Source organism: Chiloscyllium plagiosum, chromosome 29, assembly GCF_004010195.1.
Source record: "Chiloscyllium plagiosum isolate BGI_BamShark_2017 chromosome 29, ASM401019v2, whole genome shotgun sequence".
NCBI lineage: Eukaryota > Metazoa > Chordata > Chondrichthyes > Orectolobiformes > Hemiscylliidae > Chiloscyllium > Chiloscyllium plagiosum.
Genome location: NC_057738.1, coordinates 31,583,340 through 31,606,806, shown reverse-complemented (window position 1 = coordinate 31,606,806; position 23,467 = coordinate 31,583,340). Strand labels below are relative to the sequence as shown.

At 41.6% G+C, this 23,467-nt stretch overlaps 1 protein-coding gene across 2 annotated transcripts in view; it reads right to left on the bottom strand.

Annotated features, from left to right (window-relative positions):
- Positions 1-21,633, bottom strand: part of glb1 (galactosidase, beta 1) — an 83,159-nt gene extending 61,526 nt beyond the window's left edge. For both annotated transcript variants that reach the window (XM_043719431.1, XM_043719432.1), the window contains exons 1-11: positions 21,526-21,633; positions 18,880-19,046; positions 14,454-14,604; positions 14,297-14,357; positions 12,171-12,265; positions 9,871-10,051; positions 8,378-8,436; positions 7,324-7,445; positions 7,196-7,236; positions 5,376-5,488; positions 1,417-1,491 (exon numbers count right to left, since the gene is read on the bottom strand). In XM_043719431.1, coding sequence (XP_043575366.1) covers positions 1,417-1,491; positions 5,376-5,488; positions 7,196-7,236; positions 7,324-7,445; positions 8,378-8,436; positions 9,871-10,051; positions 12,171-12,265; positions 14,297-14,357; positions 14,454-14,604; positions 18,880-19,046; positions 21,526-21,600 — 1,140 coding nt within the window. In that variant the 5' untranslated portion in view covers positions 21,601-21,633. The remainder of the gene's footprint in view (positions 1-1,416; positions 1,492-5,375; positions 5,489-7,195; positions 7,237-7,323; positions 7,446-8,377; positions 8,437-9,870; positions 10,052-12,170; positions 12,266-14,296; positions 14,358-14,453; positions 14,605-18,879; positions 19,047-21,525) is intronic.
- Positions 21,634-23,467: the final 1,834 nt, after the last annotated feature.

Sequence of the window (23,467 nt, the reverse complement as noted above, 5' to 3'; positions counted from 1 at the left end):
TTAAATCATCTCACTGAGATATCAACTGAACATGAAGGATTTGGGGACCAATTTTGACACTTTGAGAGAAAACTTGGGCAAACACAAAATTGGGTGGTAGACTGTTCGACTACCATTGGTCCTGAAGAATATTCCAGAATCATCCACATTAGTGTGACCTCAGGGACTCCTTGCTGAACTCCTCTTTACTCCAAAGTGGAGTCATGCTCAGGTCAAGCAGGCACTGAATTAAGCTGAAAGGAAGAGGGTTATTTTCTGACAAAATTTCGAAGTTCGCCACATTGCAGGATTGTAATTGTTTGCCCATAATGACAATGATCTTTCTTCCCACCTCTCTGCCCCAATACTCCTTAAAGCAAATATTCCTGAGTAACATTATCTTCACTTCCAATATCTCCTTACGTGGATGTTTCAAATTTTCTTTTATGCTGCCTCTGGGAAAGCCCTGAGATGTTTAATTATATCAGAGGTACAATATACATGTAAACTGTTGGTCTTGTCTTCAGAAACTTACGTCTTTGTTACCACTGCAAAATAGACCATCACAAGCTTGGAGACATTCTTTTGTGCCAACAAAGCTTTTGATATTAAATGATGGAATTTCGCAGTCTATTTAGAAGATTGGGGTAATGCTCGTTTTGGGAAGAAAATGGATAACACTGGGTTGGTTTCATTGGGAAAGGAAATTGGGCAGAGTGTAAAACAGCTGACAATTCATTTTTGCTGTGACTCCATTGACTGATCTGAACCCATCACGTTTCTATCATCATAAATCATTCCAAGGAATCTCTCAGGAGAGACAGTAAAGACAAACTTGACACCCTGATTGACAAGATTCGATGATATCAGGATAGATGATTAAAAACTTGGTTGGAGAGGTGAGCTTTAAGGAGTTGTTGATGAGATGGCTGTCAATGGTGGCTCAAGTGAACTTGGAAAAACTCAAAATGCCAGACTCAGAGGAGCACTAACATCTTGATCATTGGGCGAGAGAAGATTATAGAGATAGGGAGGAAGCAATGGGGATGAAAGATTTGCTGCAATGAGGGAACTTCTGCAAGTGAACTGCATAAAGCAAATTACCACCTACAACAATGAGATCTTCACCAGATCAGGTGTTAAAGACGATTGTTCAGAGATTAACATGCTCAGGGAAACTCGGAGAACTCCTCTCCTTCAAACATTGTAGGATCCTTTATACCTAGCTAAGATGGCAATCAGTGTCTTATCAAAGAGACAGAACCTCCAACTGCTTAGTACTGCCTTGAACCCACGCCCTTCTGACTCAAAACGCTCGCTCTATGTCTCAGCAATGGCTGGAATCTGTCGCTAATTCAGTCACCAAATGATAAATATTTATTTCAAAGAAAAAGAACATCATAAACCTTATACAACCCAAATGTAACCTATTCTTACCTTTTTAACTTGTATTAACCCGTATGCATATTTGGGGGTCGCAGGAAGTACAGGACCGGCAGGTAACGTTTTGTACTAAGGAAGGAAAAGAAAGTGAAAAACCATTGAGATTTTTATCTCCTTAATAAATCAAAAATATTCAAAGCCTGATTACCATCACAGTTGGCCCATCACCACTGAGAATGAACTGTGCAGATGATCTTCTTGCAGCAATGTTCACCGGGGTATTGGGGGAATAATGCAAATTTTACCATCCCACAAATCTGCCTGCTGACTCCTGCAGACACCGGCACCTGCAAATTTTCCAAAAAGTCAGACTCAAAATGGGATCTAAGTTATCATTGCTTCACTGTCGCTGGGTCAAAGTCCTGAAATTCTCTCCCCCAGTAACTCGGTGGGTGTCCCTACACCACATGGGTTACAAGGATTCAAGGCAGCGACTCATGACATGGATGTGGACAATTAGAGACGGGCAACAAAAGCTGGCCTTGTTCCTGATGCTCAACCTATTTAAAAATCTAAAGTAAGGTTGAGTACATACTCAAGCAATCAAAAAGTGTGATGCTGGAAAAGCTCAGCCGGTCAGGCAGCATTCAAGGAGCAGAAGAGTCCATGTTTTGAGCATAAGCTCTTCATCAGGAATGAGCTTATGCTCAAAATGTCAAGCTTCCTGCTCCTTGGATGCTGCCTAACTGGCTGTGCTTTTCCAGCACCACACTTTTTGACTCTGATCTCCAGTATCTGCAGACCTCACTTTCTCCTACATAAACAAGCAATTAATCTAAAAACAATGACAAAAATAATACATATGAAAGAGAAACAACATAAAATGTCAGGAACATCTTCATTGTTTGCTATGGAAGACTATTGGGTGCAGGACAGGTTTTCTTATTCATTGAATGCTGTTAAGTATCCACAAGTCTTCAGAACAGTTTTGTCCATTCGAATAAGGAAAAGATCTCAAGGCAGGACTCCTCTCAATGTTCATGTTTTCCTTCCTGCAACTCTCACCAGCAGATCTTACTTTGTCAACTGCTTCCTGAAGACAACATCCTGTTTTTTTCTCTATTAAAATCCAACATGAGAGGGGAAACCCTTGGCTATTATTCCCTAATGGATAAAAGGATGCTCCAAGCAATATGTGCAAGATTAACTTTGGTCATTGAATGGAATTCTTGACCCATACTCCTTATTCTGGTAACCTACATTAAATAAGACCAGAAGATGGAGGAGCAAAGGTAAGTCAGTTGGCCCATAAAGACTGTTTCACCATTTAATGAGGTCATGGCTAATCTGATCTCAGCCAATGCTATTTTTCTGTCAGACCCCATAATTCTGGATTCCCTCACTGATTAAAATTTTGTCTATCTCAAAGTAGAGTATACTTAATGACCCAGCCTTGACAGCCCTCTGTGGTTAAGAATACAGTGAACAGGTTTCCAGTTACAACTGATAATCGTGTGTGTGACTCAAACCAGAGATTAATATCAAAGTTGACTGATGGTCTCCAACTGACGAAATGTCATCTTACAAAAGGACTGCAGGAGAATGAGAAAACTTGTAGAATGAGTGGATGTTGTTCAATGTAAAAACATGGTCAATTAAAAGCAAAGAACAACATCTTAAATTGTAACATTTTCAATGAAGAGCAGGGGAAATGTGAACTACAGATACATGAGGTTTTAAAAGGTTTCAGTGCAAGTACATGGTATTATCACAGAATTATTACAGTGCACAGCCAGGCCATTTAGCCCATCGTGCCTGCAACAGCACATGGAATTCAGGGAAATTTGGCGAGATGAATCAGAAACTGACTTAGTAATAGGACACAAAGAGTAATGGTAGAAGGCTGTTTGAGTGACCAGAGGCTGGTGTCCAGGAGTGTATGACAAGGAGCAGTACTGGAACCTTATTGTTTGTTATAAACATAAGTAATATAGATAAGAATGTGGGGGCAATGTCAGTAAGTTTGCAGACAACACCAATACTGGAAGAGCGATTAATAATGAAGAAGATGGTTGTGCGTTCTAAGCAGGAACGACTACTCCCTCTCATTCTGTCTAGCCGGCTCATGATTTTAAAAACCTCAATTAGATTGTCTCTCAGACTTCTTTCTAAGAATAATCCCAACTTCAATCTATCCTCAAAGCTGAACAGTTGATTGAAATTGTAGATCCGACATCTAGTGCGGAACTTGTACAACATCTCAGGCTGCACTTGGGCTACTGTACAGTTCTGGCATCCTATTATTAGAAGGTTATGAATTTAGTGGAAAAACTACTAACAACAATTCTACCAGGGTTGAAGAATCACAAAAGCAGAGTCCTACAACACGAGAAATCTGAAATTAAACCAGAAACCACTCGAAATACTCAGCAAGTCGGGTAGAATTTGTGGAGAGAGAAAGTGTGTTAACAGACAGCATTCTTTCTTTGTTTCTGATCTCAGTCACCAGGTCCAAATGGGGGGGGGGGGATGGTGAGAAGGCCGGTCCACTCACTGCTGGTTTCCATGAAGAAGTCAACTATCGACCAAAGGGCAGGCTCTCTGCCCTTTGGCTCTCATAGCTGGAAGGTCAAATCGATGCAGGACAGCAACAGCAGGATACCATGCAGAAGTTTAAATATTTTAAGAAAGGGCTCTTTTTGGCAGCCAAACCAGTGTGGATGGGGGCTGTTGAGGGCAGGTTGGGCTCAGGTTGCTGGGGCAGTGCAGGGGGATCTCTCGAGTAGGAGGGCTGCAGCTATTGCTGCATCCACACAAGGAAGGAGGGCCTCTTAGCTCAAGTGGCCCTAAAAGTACAGTGTCTGATGGAAGGCCCCCCCCAAAATTCTAAACTCTGTTTCTTTTCCCAATAGCAGACCTGCTGAGTACTTCCAGCAGATTTTTGCTTGTATTTGACAGGTTTGGAATTATGAAGGCAGACTATGATGAGATTTCCTGAAGAAGGGCTCATGCCCGAAACGTCGATTCCCCTGCTCCTTGGATGCTGCCTGACCAGCTGCACTTTTCCAGCAACACATTTTCAGCTATGACGAGATTAAGGATGGTTCATTGGAGCTGAGGCAATGTTTAAGAGTATGAGGGACCCTTGGTAAAAGACTGAGGGCAAGCGAGTAATTCATTTTGCAATAAACCCCAAGCAGCTTTCACGGAGGTCATAATTACGTTTAAACCTAACCTTTCTCACATATTTTATGCACACTCAGAAACAGATATGTTTGCTGTACAGACACAACAGATCCATTCCGTGCTTTGCTTGCCCTAAACACCAGCTTTCCAGATATGGAGACAATGAAATAAATATTTAGAGAGCTTGGAACATGTTGGTAAAGACTGGTATGAGCTTGTGATAAAGTGAGGCTTTAAAATTGAGAAATATGATCAATAAATTTAGAAGATGAGAAAAAAAAAGGTCTATAAAGTCGATCTCAGTGACAGTAACATGATGTTCTCCAGCAAAGCACCACAATGCGTTGCCTTAGACTATGTTCAAGTAATGTTTAATAAACATGTTGTGACCCTTGCGTAGAGAGCCTTTATTTGTCGTACATGGATAGAGATTGCAGGCTTAGTGTATCCTTGAGGCTATTTAAAGCTAAACAGAAGCATTTTGTTTCTGTTTGTTGGCAATAAGTATATTGAGCCCATTCCAATAAGGTAATTTAAAGTAAAGGGCAGGAAACATGTCCTTACGGAGAGGGGGTTTCGAATCTTGTTCTGCAAAATGTTATTGAAACTGATGCCATATTTCTAAAACATAAGCCAGTGTTTTTTTAGGAAAGAATATTTAAGGGTGTGGAAAGCAAGAAGAGGATGGACGTAGATTAGGTGACTCTTAGACAAAACAGATTTAACAGGTAAAATAGCCTTTTATGTGCTGGAATATCCCAGGATTTTATTTGAGCAGAGGACTTCCTTCATAATATTTGCTATTTCTGTTTTGCTTCATCCCTTACCTTTCCAATAACTTGCCGAACACTGAAGTATTTGTCAGTCGGGTCTCCTGCTTCTGACAGGGGGGCGTCATAGTCATAACTCGTTGGCTCTGGCCAATAGGGAGAGTTTGCTCCTACGTCAATTATAAAAAAAAATGTATTTAAAGACAAATACACAACACCCTTTTTTCACAAATACTATGGGCAGCATGGGAGACTTGTGCAAGTCAGTGGATTTAATGCAAGAACATTATACCATGTGAGTGGTTGAGGAAATGGAATACTTATTCTCTAGAATTTAGATGTGTGAGAGGCAAACCCTTTGAAACAAACAGGATTCTGAGGGGTTGGCAGGATAGGCAGAGATCACTTGTCTTGGCTGGAGAAGCTAGATCACAGGAGGCGCAGGCTCAGGAGAAGGGACGGTCATTTAGGATGGAAAGCAGGAGAAACTTCTGCATTCAAGAGGGATTTGAATCTGCGTATTCTCTAGCCAACAGGGGTTTGAAATATATTTAATTCTGAGATAGTCAAGACATTTGGTGTGTCAAGGAGTCAAGGGATATGGGGAGCAATGTGGTGAGGCATGAGCCACCAAGTTCCGTGTTTGACAGCAGCCTCTGCAAAGGGAAGCTATCCTTTGCCATGCCGAATGTCTTGTGCCGAGCTTGCCAACAACTGAAAGGGAATGTTAATGGGGAGGGAGCAGACATGTGGCAATGAAGCCCAAGATTAGCCATGATTAACTTGAATAGTAGAGAAAGCTCAGCGGTCCATAGAGTGCCCTTAATTCTTATATAAAGTAAGCAGCATATCCAAGTTACAGCCAACCAATAAAGTATCTTTTGAAATGTAGTCCATGCTGTAATGTAGCATGTGTGGCAGCCAATTTGTACACAGTAAGCTCCCACAAGCAGTAATGTGATAATGGCAAGATATTCTGTTCGTGTGAAGCTGGTTCTGAGGTAAAGATTTTGAACACTGCTCTAATAATTCCCCACCTCTTCCATCAAAATAGCAGCACAGGATAATGTCCAAAATAGAGCCCTTTTACATCTGCCGCAGCAGGGCCTGACTTTCTCGAAATGGCGGCACCTCTGACAATGCAGAACAACTTCAGCACTGCACTGGAGTTTCAGACTTGACCTTTGAGCTGAATCCCTGGAGTGGGGCTTGAACCTGGAATCTTGTGACTCAAGAAGCTACCAACTGAGCCATGGCCGACAGCAAGCAACCTGATATTTTAGCCAGCACAGAAGAGTTGAGAGAGTTAGTGGTGAGGTAGAGCTGGGTGTTGTCAGTGTACACGTGAAAACGGACATTCTGCTTTCAGATGATGTCATAAGAGAGCATGTAGACAAGAAACAGGAGCCAGCTAAGGACAGATCCTCTGCAGGAGCAGAAAAGAAGTCATTGCAATTAATCCTCTGGCTACAATTAATTTCATGTCCTCGTGTATAAGTAATTATCACAAGTAGATTAATTGTTAAATGCATACTTGCATCAGTAATTAGTGTGAGTACAGTTAAAGTTGAGGTTATAGATTCATTCGCCAAGCTGATGTCATTTTCGGGAGACATTTTGTTGCCTTGCTAGGTGACATCGTCAGTGCATTTTCAATATGGTGTCGTCCCTCATAGGACAGATAAATACCAGATGGGACAAACCACCAACATCATATCGAGGCAACAAAATGTCTGCTGAAAACCACACCAGCTCAGTGAATGAATCTATGCCCTCAACCACAACCTGAGCTACAAATCTTTGCAAAAATCCGAAACAGTTAAAGTTATTAAACAGACTAGTTATTCCAGCAAGGTTAAAGTTACTGATGGACTCACCATTCCAGTAGGCAAAGTTTGTTCCTCCTTCAAACATGTACCTGATGATATTAAAACAAAGATTACAGTTCAAGACAGAATTGCAACATTACATTATGGAACATCAGAAACTCATTAAAAATACGTACATATTGACATTGGCTCCAAGAGCAAGGATTTCATCCAATGATTTAGCAACGACTTCTTTTTTGATCACAGAGTGTTTCTTGCCCCAGTGATCCAACCATCCTGTGTAAAACTCAGAGTTTACCTAATATAAAAAAAAGCATCCAATTCATCGACTCAAACATTTAATTTGTATTTTTTACCCTGAAAATATATCTGAACGATATATCATTTGCAATGCATTCCAAATTACATCCAATTAATTGCTCAATCTTTCAATGTTTACATTGCAAAAGGCTAGTTGCAGGTTGGAAATGATGAACGTGTTTCTTCTCAAGGTGAAAGTTGGAGTTCATCAGTATTCAGGTAGTTACAATTGTCTGCATCAACTGTCCCACTTAGGAAGAAACCTTTAATGCATTGGACCAAAATATCTTTCTGCATTGAGAAACTTGAGTCAATGTTTATATTGTGTTTACAATTTTTCATGCTTTTCCATATTTTAAATGGTATAATTTCTATCCGATAAGCAGTGTACAATATGCTAACTGGATCCTAGACATGTAGTGAATCAGGAACCATGAGAGCTTATCCTTAGCAGAACATTAGTCTCTTACATCATCTTACAGATCTATTGCCTCCAGGGTCCTCACTGTCCCATCTTCAGCCTGAAGATACATTGGACTCAAAAGGTTAACTCTATGAAGAGACAGATGCTGCCAGACCAGCTGAGTTCCTGTTTTTATAGCTATTTAAATTGATCTGTTCAGAATGTTGTTACACAGTCTGGAGAGGGTGGGATTTGAACGCAGGCTCAGAGATAGGGACATTGCCTCTGCAACACAGGTACCCCACTGCTGGTGAGGCTATTTTAATATGTTCAGGAGAATAAATCAATCAATACCAATATCTGTTTATCCCACACTATAACAATGTGATTGACATGACATTAACCTGCAGTTATAGTATAACAAACTAATAATTCCTCCAAGTTGCATTCTATCTCCTTCTAACTGCCCAGCTGCTCTTGCAGTAAAATTGAATTGGCTGAAAGGATGTCAGTTGCTAGGTGCTTACCAGTGGTCCATGAGGCTCTGCATATCTTTGAGCTTCAAATGATTTTGTAGCATTTCCACCTGTCGACAGAAAATAACACTGCACAGAGTAAGGACAGAAAAAGACGTGTTGTCCAACTAATCCACATGACTCAATGCTTCAAAGTTAGAAGCATAATTCCCCACTGTTTATAGCAGGCATGTTCCTGTTAAGTGGACTGAATTTACTCAAGGCAGAGTTAGATCATTTTTAGATCCTCAAGGAAGTCAACAATGGGGGAGATAGGAAAGAGGAATTGAGACCAAACCAGATCATTACAAACTTATTGAACAGAAAAATAGATGTGACATTCCGAACAGCTCCCAATGTTCCCTCTAAACGCAATGTCTGGTGCAATTTGGTCCCTCGACTTTAGTTGCCAGCTTAGGAGTGACCTTATAGAGGTTTAGAAAATCACGAGGGGCATGGATAGGATAAATAGACAAGGTCTTCTCCCTGGGGTGGGGGAGTCCAGAACTAGAGGGCATAGGTTTATGGTGAGAGGGGAAAGATTTAAAAGGGACCTCAACGGCAACTTTTTCATGCAGAGGGTGGTGTATGTATGGAATGAGCTGCCAGAGGAATTGCAATGTTTAAAAGGCAGCTGAATGAATATATGAATAGGAAGGGTTTAGAGGGATATGGGCCAAATGTTGGCAAATAGAACTAGATTGGTTTAGGATATCTGGTCGGCATGGATGAGTTAGAATGAAGGGTCTGTGTATGTGTTGTTCAATTCATTGATTCAAAGTCAAATTTCTTTTTCACTGTGAATAAATATGCATTTCTCAGCTTCCTATCATTCTATATTTTCCCTTCTCTAGGACTAGTAAATTCCCAGTACAGGTTAGGCTCCCTCCTAGTTACACAAACTTTGCTGTAACTTTTTGGGTCAGGATGATTGAACCCACAAGGCCCTGTTAGCTCTCTCACAAGCAATGCTAGGTCCCTCACACTGCTTTATATTTGTGTCGATTTTAAGCTGCCCTCATTTTCTGTATTTTGGCTGTAGGAAGATTAGTGATGGGAGGAAAATCAGTTTATGTGAAGCTAGGTTTTCTAGATTAATACCTGGAATGAGTAGGTTGTCCTATGGAGCTGACTGGATTGAAATATGTACGATCCTGAATGGGTCTTGACAAGCTGGACAAGGAAAGGAAATTTCCTGTTGCGAATAAGCCCAGAGCAGGGCAGCACTGTTTAAGATTAGGGTTCACTCTTTTAGGGCTGAGATTAGGACTTTTTTTTCTCAGATGGTTACACTGTTATGGAACTCTCTGCCTGAGAAGTTGGTGGGCCTGCTGAGTTTCTCCAAAACCTTGTATTTCTTTAAATTTTAGATTTCCAGCATCAGCATTAATTTGCTTTTATTATGCCTTGCTTTATTGATGAGAGGTCCAAAATCGAAAGAAATCCCTTAACCTATTAACATTCAAAGGCTTTCAATTCTTTGAAATGACTAAACACTAGCATACCTGGACCAAAATCCACTGTAGCATATAGCCCTTGCAGTGCACCACACTTCAGGAATCCTTTGTCTGCGCCATCCGTTGTAAACAAAATAACTTCATCTCCCAGATGATACCGAAAGAGATTCAGTAGGTATCGTAGGTAATCATAGTCACAAGCAAAGTAGCTACCATATTCATTCTCCACCTGAAACCGCATAAGAATTCCTATACTTACTAATTATGTAGTTACATGTAAAAAAAAATGACCCAATTGCAAAACAACTCTCAATAGCTGAAAGAAAGAGCAAGATGTGAATTTGTATGGCACCGTTCAGAGTCACCAGGGACCTTTACAGCCAATCCAATGAAGCACCTTTGAAGCTGACACGCAAGAAATGTCATGGCCAATTTGCACACAGCAGTCTCCCAGACACAACAATGGTATAATGGTCAGATAATTTATTTTTGTGATACTGATGCAGGAATCAATATTGGATGAGAGTGCATGGATAATTCACCTGCTCTTCTTCAGAAAAGTGCAATGGGATACTTTACATCCAGCAGAGACTGGTGGGAGGGACAATCCCTCAGTTTATTGCCTCACATGAAACATGGCACCTCAGTATTCTGTCAGTACTGCAGCCTTACTCTTGGGTTTTGTCCTATGATTCTGGAGTACACCTGGAACCTTTTGACGCAGAGGCTAGAATACCATCACTGAGTCACTGCTACCTACTGGCAACCTCTAATGTTAAACCTATCTCTCTCTCTACAGATACGATCTGACCAGAGTATTTCCAGAATTCTATCAGCATTCTTACTGCGGTTGATAGTTACCTGTTGCTTAATAACAAATACAACAGATGTCAAAAGAAATGCATAGCGGTTCAAAGAATCCTCTGAAGTTCTGTACACCTTGGCTCAAATACTGTAATGATCCACGGTATCATATTTTGGCGGGGTGGGGGGGTTTGCAAGTAGAGATGTTCAGCTGTACGCAAGAAATGTCATGGCCAATTTGCACACAGCAGTCTCCACAGTTGGTAGTTCTGGCTACTCAGCCATATGCACGAAACAAAAATGTCCAAATGTATGAAAGATCATCCAACAAATACTTAGAAAATCATCAAAACAATTGTAAAACCCAAGCCATTAACAGCTGCTGCTGCAAAATAAGCCAATTCCTGCAGCCTGTTTTCGGCTGTGCTATTGCTTTTCTTTCTTCAGGTTGAGTATGTACTGGTAAAAAGAATGCTTGCTATAACCCATGGGCTGAATCATAATCCTTCTGCATCATTTTAATTCTGTGCAGACATGTTTTGGTCACATTTCAGTTATTGCCTTCTGCTATGTAACATAATTTCACATGAAGCAGCCCTGTGGAACACACTTCAAGCACTGAATTCTTGTCTTCCTTTCCTCTTGTCACAGTAGAAGTTTATCTTGAAGCTTTAGATGCTAAGTCAGTGTTTCCTGACATTGAAACCTGGCCAGAATATTACAAACTTCAGAATAAAAGCCTCAAATTCAATTAATTCGGCAGCGTAACTCTGTTTGCTCTGCAACAACGGCATAAGGTTGGCGCTGAATCTTCCAGTTTTTTTTTGTTCATCCTGCCCAACAATTCGCGGAGTGTGCCTTATTTTAACACAGCAACACTTTGCAATCGTCTGGGTGGAAGTTAATCTCTCAGAGCTCTGTCTACTTGTGAAAGTTTGTCTCTGCTCTTCTGCTGCCACTCATTGACTCACTCGAGCTCTGAGGAATATGTGGTTTATATAACTCTCATCCCTCATTTTCAAATCCCACTATGACTGCTCCCTTCCTTTCCCTGTAATCTCCTCCAGTTTGAAAACTTTCCAAGAACTGTGTGCTCCTTCAATTCCTGCTTTTCACACATCCTTATTTTTATGACTGATGGTTGTGCCTTTAGCTCTCTGGGTTTCAAGTTCTGGGATTCCCTCCTTCACCTTCACTGTTTCTCAACTGCGCTATCTGCCTTAAAGATACTCCTCAAGATCTACTTCTTTCACCTGTTCCTGTGTTGCACTTGGCTCAGCATCAAATGCTGTCTGACAATGCTCCTGTGAAGTACTTTGGGTCATTTTACTGCATTAAAGATGCAACACAAGTGCAAGATATTTTTGCACACCCATGGATTATACCTTGACACCGTCCTGTCCCCCTTAGTCCAAGAACTCCCCACCCCAGCAACACATTTCCATCATGGATTATACCCCCACACCCATCCAATCAAGAAGATTAATTATTGACTGATTATTTGGACCAGTTCATTCATCTATTTTAACATAAACACTTCTTACCTGTACTGCAATGATTGGTCCATTGTTCTGATACAAAAATGGTTTGATCTTGGGAAGTAAAACATCCATCCATTTATGAACAAACTGGAGATAATCTAAGACCAAAGCAAAAGTATCAGACACTGTAAAGAACAATCCTTATTTCTGTTTAGTTGCATGATTTGGTGTTGTACGGAGACAGGAAGATCACCTCAAATTTGCTGGTCCCTAATTTTAGTAAGGTGCACTTTTTTTTGTTATTATTCATTCTCAAAATGAGGGCATCATTGATGGGCCACCATTTATTGCCTCTCTCTAGATGCCCAAGTAGGGCTAGTGGGCCTCCTTCTTCAACCACTGCAGTCCATGCTTCAGAGATAGTGCCAAAACGCTGTCAGGTAGGGAGCTCCAGGATTTGTACCAAGTAAACGGTCGAATGATAAAGGTAGGGGGATGGGTGTATATGTGGCTGGATGGTGCAACACTTAAGAGGTGGTGCTCTCAAGAATACGCTGTCCTGGTATTTCTAGGAGGTGAAGGTCATGGTTTCGGGAAGTGCTGTCAAAGAAACCTCAGTGAGCTACTGCCATGAATTGTACTGGTGCTGCACTGTACCCAATGTTGGCACTAAAGTGTGCCTGTGCATGAGCACACAACACCCTCGGAATACCACACAATGTTCTGTATTAGTTTTCTTTTGCTTGCATGGTATTTAAGATACAATGCTTTGAAAAAAAAACTGGCTGTGTGTATCACCAAAGGTTTACAAAGAAGAATGACATATTGGGAGGATGTGGATCCTTGAGAGGGTGGATGATGTGGAGTTTGAGTGTTGTTGCAGCTGCACCCAAGCAGGCAACTGGACAGTATTCCATCACACTCCTTCTACTGATGCCTTTAAACAATGGTGAGGATGGAAGTTACTTGCTGCAAGACTGCTCTGCTAGTTGCAGCATTTCTGGAACTGGTTGAGTTCCTGGTCAGTAGCCACCACGCAGATTCAGCTGTGCTGAATCCTGAATGTTGAATGTCAAGGAGTGGGAGTTGGAATGACTCTTTTTGGAGTTGCCTATTGGCTGACACATATATGGCTTAGAAGTTACTTGCCTCAAGCCAAGTCTGGATGTAATCCAGATCCTTCTGCACATGAGCATTGGATGCTTCATAATTTGAGGAATTCAGAGTGGCAATGAAGCACAGTGTGAAAAAGTGTACACTGTGTTCACCAGTGATCAGCCCAGCTTCTGAACTTATAATGAGGAGAGGTCATTGAGGAACCAAGTAGTGAGAAAGTGTATTGCTAAAAAGACAGTGTAATGTAAGTAGAGTGAAAATTTTAAACTAAGATTGAGTTAAGTCTGAGAATTCATTGGAAGTCATGAATAATCAGTTCGTTGGGTGTTCACATAGGAGTGACAGCCGCATTCACACTAATTTTCACAAATATCAAGTCTGCTCTAAATACTCTTTTGGATTATTAAGCAGATTTCATTCCCTAATGCTCAAATGTTCCCCAGCAACTACCTAACATCTAGGGCCACTGTTGTATAACATGTTGCTCCAGAGCCATTCAATTGGATACACTAGCTTTTCCTACACACTGATATGTTGCCTGTGGGTCTTCATTCGCTGGTTGACTGTCAGAGATGTAGGTTTTGTTTGCCAAAGCATCCACCAAGTTCACTCACTTGCTCACTTGCATACTCATTCACCTCCTTCACCTTCCTTCAAATTAATTTCATGCAAAGCTCAGCATGGAGAGACAATTCAACCTCATGAAACACGATTGTTCACTGGGGCAAGCAGAGCAAAAGCAACAATTAGTGCGTAGTTTCAGTGGTTCTGCTCTAGCATGTGGCTGAGTCATTCATGGTATGGTTTGAGATTTAGTTGCTTGTTTTAATAGTTATAAAAGCAATGCTTCAACAGAAAATTGGATCTAAGTTTTTCTTCTTGGCAAACTGGTCAAAACTTCCTGAGAAAGCAAAAATCTGATACATTGCTTAAAGCTCTTTCTTCTTCGGGTTGAACAACAATAATAATTGTTCGCATTTGCTAATTATTTCCCCTTCAGCAAATTATTAATTCTGAATTTTCAACCTTTCACTTTATGAAAGCAAAATCAAATCTACAATTTTACATCTTACCTGGATCTGTAGACCGAAGGACGACTGACTTCTTCTGTAGCAGCCAGGCAGGAAGACCACCCTTTTTAAGAAAAAAATTAAAAATACTCCAGCTTTATGAACAATTTATTTTATAAATTTGAATTATAATTTCTCAATTGAATTTTATTGCACTCACCATGTCCCACTCTGCACAAATAAAGGGCCCAGCTCGTAAGATGACCAGCAAACCGATATCATTGCACAATTTTAAGAAGGATTCCAAATCTCTATCTCCAGTGAAGTCATATTTGCCAGATTCGGTCTCATGGTAATTCCACGGCACATATCTGGATAATTTAAATAGGATCTGGTTTATTGTACAACTGATGAGGATTAATGACAGAGAACATTAGAACAACTGCACATATGGGCTTCCTCATTCTTTAAACCATCCTTTTGTCTATATGCACAAATATAACAATTAACAAACTGTGAATGTTAACTGAGTCACTAGCGCCAGAATCCGGACAACAGCTGCTGCTGCTCCTGAGCTCCCACATTACTCCTCATTCTATAATGGTACCTTGTTCATTTTCCGTGGAGTTAGTAGCATCGAGAACAATTGCACGTACATAAAGAAATGCATATTATAAAATGAAGTGAGTGCTGTAGATGATAGAACGTCTAAGTACATAAAGCAAAGCTTTAAAATAGAAAAACACAACAAACATAAATTAACCATTTTCACAAACCAGTTTCAAGTCAAAGAAGAACTTACATTTGGGAAGTGCAGCCACGGTTGTATTGGAGGAAGTGTGCTAGCTAATTTACCACAGTTGTAACACTAAGTGCTTTATGTTTCAACCTTTATGCTTGAACGACATTTAAAGAACGAGTACGTTAACTGCAGTGATAGTTTGACATCTTTATTCCCTAACCTGGCTAAACAATCAATTAATTTTAAGTGGTTGAGCAAATGTCAGCTGGCTGCAGGGGTTTTGGTTTTGGAAGGGGGACTGGGGAGAGTTGAGGTTAAGAAAGTGGGCCATGCCAATATTTCTATCTCAGGCCTGCTGCAGTGCTCCAGTGAGGCTCAACACAAGCTGCAGGAACACCACATTATCTTCCTTGTATGCACATTACCTGTTTATCAGGCTGTAATCCCTTTAACTTTATTTCTTACTTTTAAAACTTAGACTATGAACCACTGTAAGGTAATGTAACTTATTTTTTCTTTATTTCTCTATATTGTATCTAAGACTTGTACCAAGGTACTTTGTACATAAGATTTCTGTGCTGTACATCTCTGTGACTCTAAGATGGTGCCATGGGGTTTGACATTGCGAACTTTTCACTGTACTCGAGTATATGTGATAATAAATCTAATTCTAATGAGTTTTCAGACCTCAACACTGAGTTTAACCATTTCAGAATGAGAATACCCTCCTCCATGTTCACTAAGCCCCCACACCTCCACCCACCTCTGTCTCACACACACGCACAACCACCCCCACTCCTCATTTTGTATAAGTTGTCCTAGCAGAGTGAGCCCATTTTCAATCATTTATATTTCTTGTTAGCACAGTACCAAGCATTTATCTCTCTCAGCAGCAACCTCTTTGTTTGCCTGTCCCTTTCCCTGAATCCCATCACCATGTAATCCATCCATCAGCCCCCAATTCCTGCTGAGTGCTTCCAGCACTTTCCACTTTTGTTTCTGATTACCAGCATCTGCAGTTCTTTGTTTTTATTACACAAATGCAAATTCTGTGGTATCATCTTAAATCAATTTGAGAAGACACAAATAAACATCCGCTGAGAGTGAGTAGTCTGTTGACTGTACTACGGATATAATTATTGGAGTCAGTGAACATCTCTCTTTTTCAGAGATGACCCTAGTCCCGTATCTCTCCAACACATTTGACATTTCAGAATTAACTACTTTACATAAACATTCATTACAGAATCACAGTCATACAGCAGGGAAACAGACCCTTCGGTCTAACTCGTCCATGCCAACCAAGTTTCCCAAACTAAACTAGTTCCATTCGCCTACGTTTGACCTATATCTCTTTAAACCTTTCCTATTCGTGTACCTATCCAAATGTATTTAAATGTTGTAACTGTACCTGCATCTACCACACCCTTCAGTAGTTCATTTCACATTGGAACCATCCTGTGTGTGAAAAAGCTGCCCCTCAAGTCCCTTTAGATAAAGCTAAACTGACTGCAGACATTTAATTACATTAACCTGTAGCACAAGTACTTTTTAATAACATGATTCTTATTAATGGTTCCATCAACTTTTCACATACTGAAAATTATCCAGTTCCAGTATACAATCATATTTAAATTTTTCAGGTAGTTTTTGCTGAAAAGTCAAACTTTGTTTTCTTTTAAATTTTCCCTTTCTGACATTTTTACTTTTATTAATCAAATATTTTATTTCCCTCTTTACCTCTCTTTCTGCACATGACCTGACATTGAATTCATCCACTGAATACTGTATAGCTTTCTTCACAGTCCTGGCTATGTTTTATTTCCCACTGACTGGTTAAGGAGGTGGCCTGTTGGTTGCTCTGGGCTGTTATCAGTCTACAGTTCCAGCAAATTTGTTATCTTGAGTTGCAGGAGAGAGAGGCCTGTCAGCTTCAGATGTCCTGCAGGAGTGAAGTCTGACCCTATTATATTTGATATTGTAGTGCATTACATATAGACTCTCCAAAATATTATTACTCTGTGGACAGTCATGTTTCACAAATAAGAATAGGGAACATGACCTGTTAACCTGCAATGACTATCTTGACCAAAGAATAAACACTAGCCAAGAACTCTGTAAACTTGAGCTCATCTAAAACTCTGCTTCCTGGTTCCTTATTTACATTCACCTATCACCCCTGTGCCTCACTAACTTACATTGGATCCAGGTCCAGCAACATCGCAATTTCAAAATTCACATCCTCAATTTCAAATCCCTTCATGTCTGCCCAACATCTAATCTGCTTAAGCCCATGCTCCCAAAATATCAGGAGTTCCTCTAACTCTGACTTCTTTGCGCAAGCCTGAATTTAATTTTTCCACCACTGATGGCTTTGTTTTCAGCCGCATTAGTCCCAGGTTCTAGAATTCCTTTCCAAACCTCTCCATCTCTTTCACCTTATTTCAAATGCTTTTTAAAGCTTTACCTCTCTGACAAGCCCTTGATCATCGGCCTTTGATTCCAAATTTTGTTTCAAAAAATGTCTGCGTAATGTTTTAAATTAAAAGTGCAAAATAGATACAAGTTGTTTTGCCTCTTCGAATAGTGGCAAGGTGTCTTACATCCACATGAACAGGTAGGGAAGGCCTCTGTCTCTCCTGAAAGACCAAAGATTATGTAGTAATAGGTCCCGAGACCACACCTAGGACAACTAGCAACCTGGAGGCAGACAATATCAAAAGAAAAGAGACCAATAGATGTAATTCTAAAGCAAAGCAGAAATTGCTGGAAAATTTCATCAGATCTGGCAGCATCTGTGGAGAGAAATCAGAGTTAACATTTCAGGTCCAGTGACCCTTCTTCAGAACTGATGGTAGGTAGGAAAAGGATCGTTTTATACAGAAGATGGGGTGGGGGGTTATAAACAATAGGTAGAGATAGAGCCCAAACAGAGAGAAACCCAGTTGGATAGATAAAAGTCAATGTGGGGGAATGAATAGCTGCTTAGGGGGACAATTAGTGGCTGACAATGTGTAGTGTGTGGTGGAGCTGTGTAATGACAAGCCTGTTGATATTAAGTCCAGAAGACTGCTTGCAATGTAGTCTCCCTACATTGGGAAAACCAAGCACAGACTGGGCCACCACTTCACACAGTACCATCGTTCTGTCTGCAATAAAAGAACTTCCAGGTGCCTGCCACTTCACTACACCACTGTGTTCTCTGGCCAACATCTCTGTGTCTGGCTTACTGCAGCACTCCAGTGACGCTCAGCCCAGGATGAAAGAATATTACCTCATTTTCAATTTGGGAAAATTGTAGGCTTCTGGACTCAATATTGAGTTCAACAATTATCAGGCTTGAGTCGATAAAATGTGGAGCTGGAGAAAGCACAGCAGGTCACGCAGCATCAGAGGAGGAGAGTCGACATTTTGGGTAGGACCCTCCATCAGGACTGGGAAGGAGAAGGTGGCTGAGAAGTAAATAAAGGGAGTGGAGTAGGGCTGGGGGAAAGGTAGGTGGGATAGCGATAGGTGGATACAGGTAGGAGGTGATTGAGATTGGTCAGTGGGAAAGGTGGAGTGGATAGGTGGGAAGGAAAATGGACAGGTTAAATCAGGTCAAGGGGACGGGGCAGAGAGGGAGGGCTGGACCTGGGATGAGGTGGGGAGATTTGGAAGCTGGTGAATTCTAAGTTGAGACCATAAGGTTGTCTTGATGAAGGACCCTGCTCCTCTCCAGCTGTGTTTTTTACAGCTCCACATTTTATCAACTCTGACTTTCCAGCATCTGCAGTCCTCACTATCTCCAAATGATAGGCCTTGAGCACCTTTCCCCCAACCCAACAAACCAAGCCTATTCAATCCAATATCTGCATTTCTTTCTGCTTTTTTTCCAGATAAAATTATAAGTTGTCACACTCACGTTTGAATTGCATTCAATCCCGCCATATACATTTTCATAAGGCGGTCCTTCCAGTAGTAACGAGGTACACGAGAGTAGTGTATGCTCCCCGAAATGTAGCGAAAAGTTTTGCCATCTTTTCGGAAACAGTCATTGTCATAATCAATTTGGAATGTTCCAGATGAACTCTGAAAAAAATAACACAAGTCAGCTACGATCAGATTGTCAGACTCTCACTTACAAAAAGCATTTGATAAAAGCCAGTCACGTTGAGGGTACGGAGTGCAGAATTGTAATCTGCCCATGGAAAGGGCGGGATGTGATGTGACGTGGGCTCCCTTGCACTTGTCGCACAGGAACAAGTGTAGTGCAGAGAATCAGGATTTCTCACTGTGTACCAGTTAAGTACTGAGGACAAAACATGCAGGAAACTTCAGTGTTGTAATTTTATCTACGCTTTTTTCTTCACCTTTCCAGATTACACAGTTGACTTACTGATGAACAGTTCTGGGGCTGTGTTGTTTGGATCCTTTTATTTCATCATTCCTTAAGTTATGGACACTTAAAGTCAAAAATATTATCCCATGAATTATGATTGCTTATTTTGTTTGCTTGCTCCATTACTCAGTAAGATTGTGGCCAAACTCTAAGTAGTCAGCTTTGCTCAATATACCTCTGTCTTGAGATAACCAAAATCAATCGATTTAAAATCTAAAATTAACAACTGATCTAGCATCAACCTACATTTACAGAAGAGAGTTCCAACATTTCCAATGTGTTTTGTGTAGAAATATTGCCTAATTTTATGCTAGTAAGATCTGTTTCTAACTTTTAAAGACTCTGCCCTTGAGAATTAGACACCCGAAGCTTCTTAAAAAATAGTTTCCCTCCAACTGTTGCGCTAATTTCTTTGATCAAGTCGCATCTTCATCTTCTGGATTCCAGAGTACACAGCCTCTGTTAACTAAATCGCTCATTAGATTTTAGTCATTGGAATGAAGGTATCATTCTGGTTAATCAATGCTGCACTTCCTCCGGGGCCAATTTGTATGGTATGATAGAGTCGATAAATTGTGGAGCTGCAAAACGCACAGCAGGTCAAGCAGCATCAGAAGAGCAGGAGAGTCCTTGTTTCAGGCAGGACTCTTCATCAGGAGCTCCCTTCATCATCCTGATGAAGGGTCCTGCCTGAAACATTGTCTCTCCTGCTCTTCTGATGCTGCTTGATCTGCAGTGCTTTTTCCAGCTCCACATTTTATCGACTGACTTTCTAGCAACAACAGTCCTCACTATCTCCAAGTGGTACGATGGAGTGTCTTAATAAAGCTGAAATAAATAAGTATCTCCAATTCACTTTTAAAAACAGACATATCTGACTTCATAGTCAGAAATGGTGCTTGCTTTCAACACCAGGGCAAAGCTACAAAGGTAGCTGCGTATTAACTTTATAATAAAATGCACTGGAAAATATAGAAGTCGGTGCACTGCTGTTCTAGAGTAAAATGTCTTGCACTAGGGCACAATCTAAGCACCACTTAGAGGAAACGATTCTTGTCTAACTAAAGCTTCTGCACCTGTAGATGACCTTTTGGAACCTGGAGATGCTGCCTTATCCACTGTTGCCAGCATTTTCTGTTTTTGTTTTGGATCACGAAGGAACATACTGGATGTTGAATACAGAGAGACAGACAAACACTGAGGGACTAAAGCAAAATACCACAAATACCGAAAATGGAAAACATTAAACAGAGAATGCTGAATACATTCCATTTCATGTGTTGAGAAATAAACACCTTTCCAGTCAACGGCTTTTCACCAGAACTGGAGGTGAGGTTTAATGAGGACTGAAAAGTTGCAATAATGAACTTAAAAGGGGCTTTCAGTAACATTCACTCACTTTACATTTGGTCTCCCCGATATAGAGGAGACAACACTGTGGACAATGAATACAGTATCAGTATCCTGAATAGAAAGGTGGATGGGAAAATCTTTGATTCACCTGGAAGGAATGGTTTGTGTCTGCCAGCAGTGAGAGGGAGAAGTGAAAGTTGTAAATTCAAAAATTAAGGAACTTGGTGCTGAATACAGGAGACTGGCATGCTCTCTCCAGTGTTGGGGGCAGGGTCACTTGTTGGAGCAGAGAGAGAGAGGGTGACTGCAGGGGAGACAGAGTGATGGGGTTTGGCGGCAGAGAAGAGAGCAAGCATTTTATTTAGGAGTGGGTTGGGAGGGGGTCTCGGCCTGAAAGAGGAAATGAGAGGTTGGGGGGGAAGGTCACTGGGGAGGTGGCGAAGAGGTAGAGGGGTTCGCTTCAGGGAGGTCTCACTGCAGGAGGGATGGGGGGGGAGGCTGTCACTTTACAGGGAAGTGAGAGAGGGGGTCACCTGGGAACAGATTGAGGGAGATCACTCCGACTGAGAGTGTGTGTGAGAGGATACTCTATCACTGCAGAAGATAGAGGGGGAGTGGGGGGTCGCTGTGGAAGGGGAGAGAGAATGAGCGAGGTCAACCCAAGTGAGTGAGAGGGTGAGGGTATCTCGCTGCCCAGTACAGACACAGGGCGGGGGGAATGCTGCCTGTCACACAGAGCAAGGAGGACTTAACTTCTCATACACGGAATGCGGGGTTGCGAACAGAAGGACAATGATGATAAAATTAATCACTTACTGGCGAAATTAGACTGGAACTAAGAGCCAGCAACAGCCACACACCCGGTCCCATGCTTCCTGGTGCTTGCTGCATCAGCTGATGGTAACGTTAAACCATCATCACGTTGTTTTGCTGCAGTGACTGACAGCTGAGGAGCCCAGTGTTCATGCTCTGCTCAGAGCCAGGTCCCTGCTCCCGGCTAGATCCCTGCTCCTGACCACAGGGTTGCAGATTCTCAGGGATTGCGATTTCCCCGAGGATCTCAGTACCGTCCTTTCAAACAATCCGCATTGAAATTTTAACAAAACACCACATGGATCCAAAACACAACATTGCAAGCCTCCTCTCTCTACAGCGCTTCAATGGGAGTGTCTGATCACTTTCTCGCTCCTTTGGCTTAAAACATGAAGAACCACAAATAGTTTAATTATGAAGAGTGTAGCTGATTTTATTTGGCTTCAGTTTGTACAAGCCATGGTAGAAGTGAAAATGTTCATGTGCTAATGGAGCTATTGAAAATCCGACTCGAGCAACCCGGTAAATCAATGCACACTAAAAGTATATGTAGTTGAAAAAAATCATATTGCAGATTCTCTAGCAATATCAGACTTTTTTTAGTTCTTTCATGGGATGTGGGTAATGCGTTAATTTGCTCCCCAGACATTGTTGATGTGTTGGGTTCTGGGTGGGTGAGGTACATTGCTGCCACAACCCCTGCTTTGTAACTATTTTAAAACTGAACCAAAAAAATTCGTCCAAACAGTCCCTAAGGGACACTACAATGAAAATCAGAATTCCAAAGAAAACACTCTAGGATGCAATTTCATGGGTTACGGTATAATGCACCCTCAACCCTGTGGTGCCCATTGTGCACAGAAGGGCATCAGTGGTAACCGTGTGCTCCTCTTCGGAGATGCCCAAGACACGGAGGTGATCACAAAAGGGTGGCAGGCAACTGATGCATAAACCCTGCAAAATCTGGACCAGTTCATGTCCAACCTGGTCAGACTTGAAAGCAGACCCTTGAGGAGGTCTTCTCACCAGCCCACACCTTTCTGCACTGCATGTCCAAAGATCAGGAGCATGGGGAAGAAGTACAACCAAAAATTAAATGAAATGAGGGAGAGGTGTTTGGTTGCCTATGGCAATTAATATAAACACGATCCACAGTCTCGCTAAAGACAACAAGAGTTACTGGGGTCTGTGAACCGATACAACCTCTGATTGCACGGGCCTGCTGCATGCTACATCCTCCAACCAGGATCCCCAACAGCAAGGAGGAGGACTCCCTCTAAGAGAACTGGGGGACTCCACCGATGCTGATAGAATGATGGAAAGCCAGGTCATGTCCGAATAGTAGACCAAGGTAAGGAAGCGAACAGTCGGTGTTCTGGACTTGCAGTTGGTTTCTCTCTCCACATATGCTGCTAGACTTGCTGAGTTCTTCCAGCATTCTTTGTCGTATTCAGGAAGTGAAGATAACACATGCCGGAAATCCCTCTATGTCAAATGGAAGAACACGGAGGGTATTTCCTCAAGATGGTGCAATTTGTCACTCACAGGTCCCTGAGGGGAGTTTTGGGTCCTTCGGCCAATTAAATATTTGTCCAGACGAGGGTAGTTCAGGTGGAAACTCACTGCACACTTGAGCTTCCTGAACCTCATAAGTATCTTCAGAGCCGAGTGTCACTGTTTTAAGGCAATGAATGGCTTTGGCCACAAACTGGACTGACATTGGCAAGTTCCTCCATCACCCAGTACACCCCTGAGCGACGTCACCCCAGCAGATCAAACCCTGTCTTCTGCTGGCCACTTAGAATCAGACAGGTAAAAACAATGACTGCAGATGCTGGAAACCAGATTTTGGATTAGTGGTGCTGGAAGAGCACAGCAGTTCAGGCAGCATCCAAGGAGCAGCAAAATCGACGTTTCGGGCAAAAGCCCTTCATCAGGAATAAAG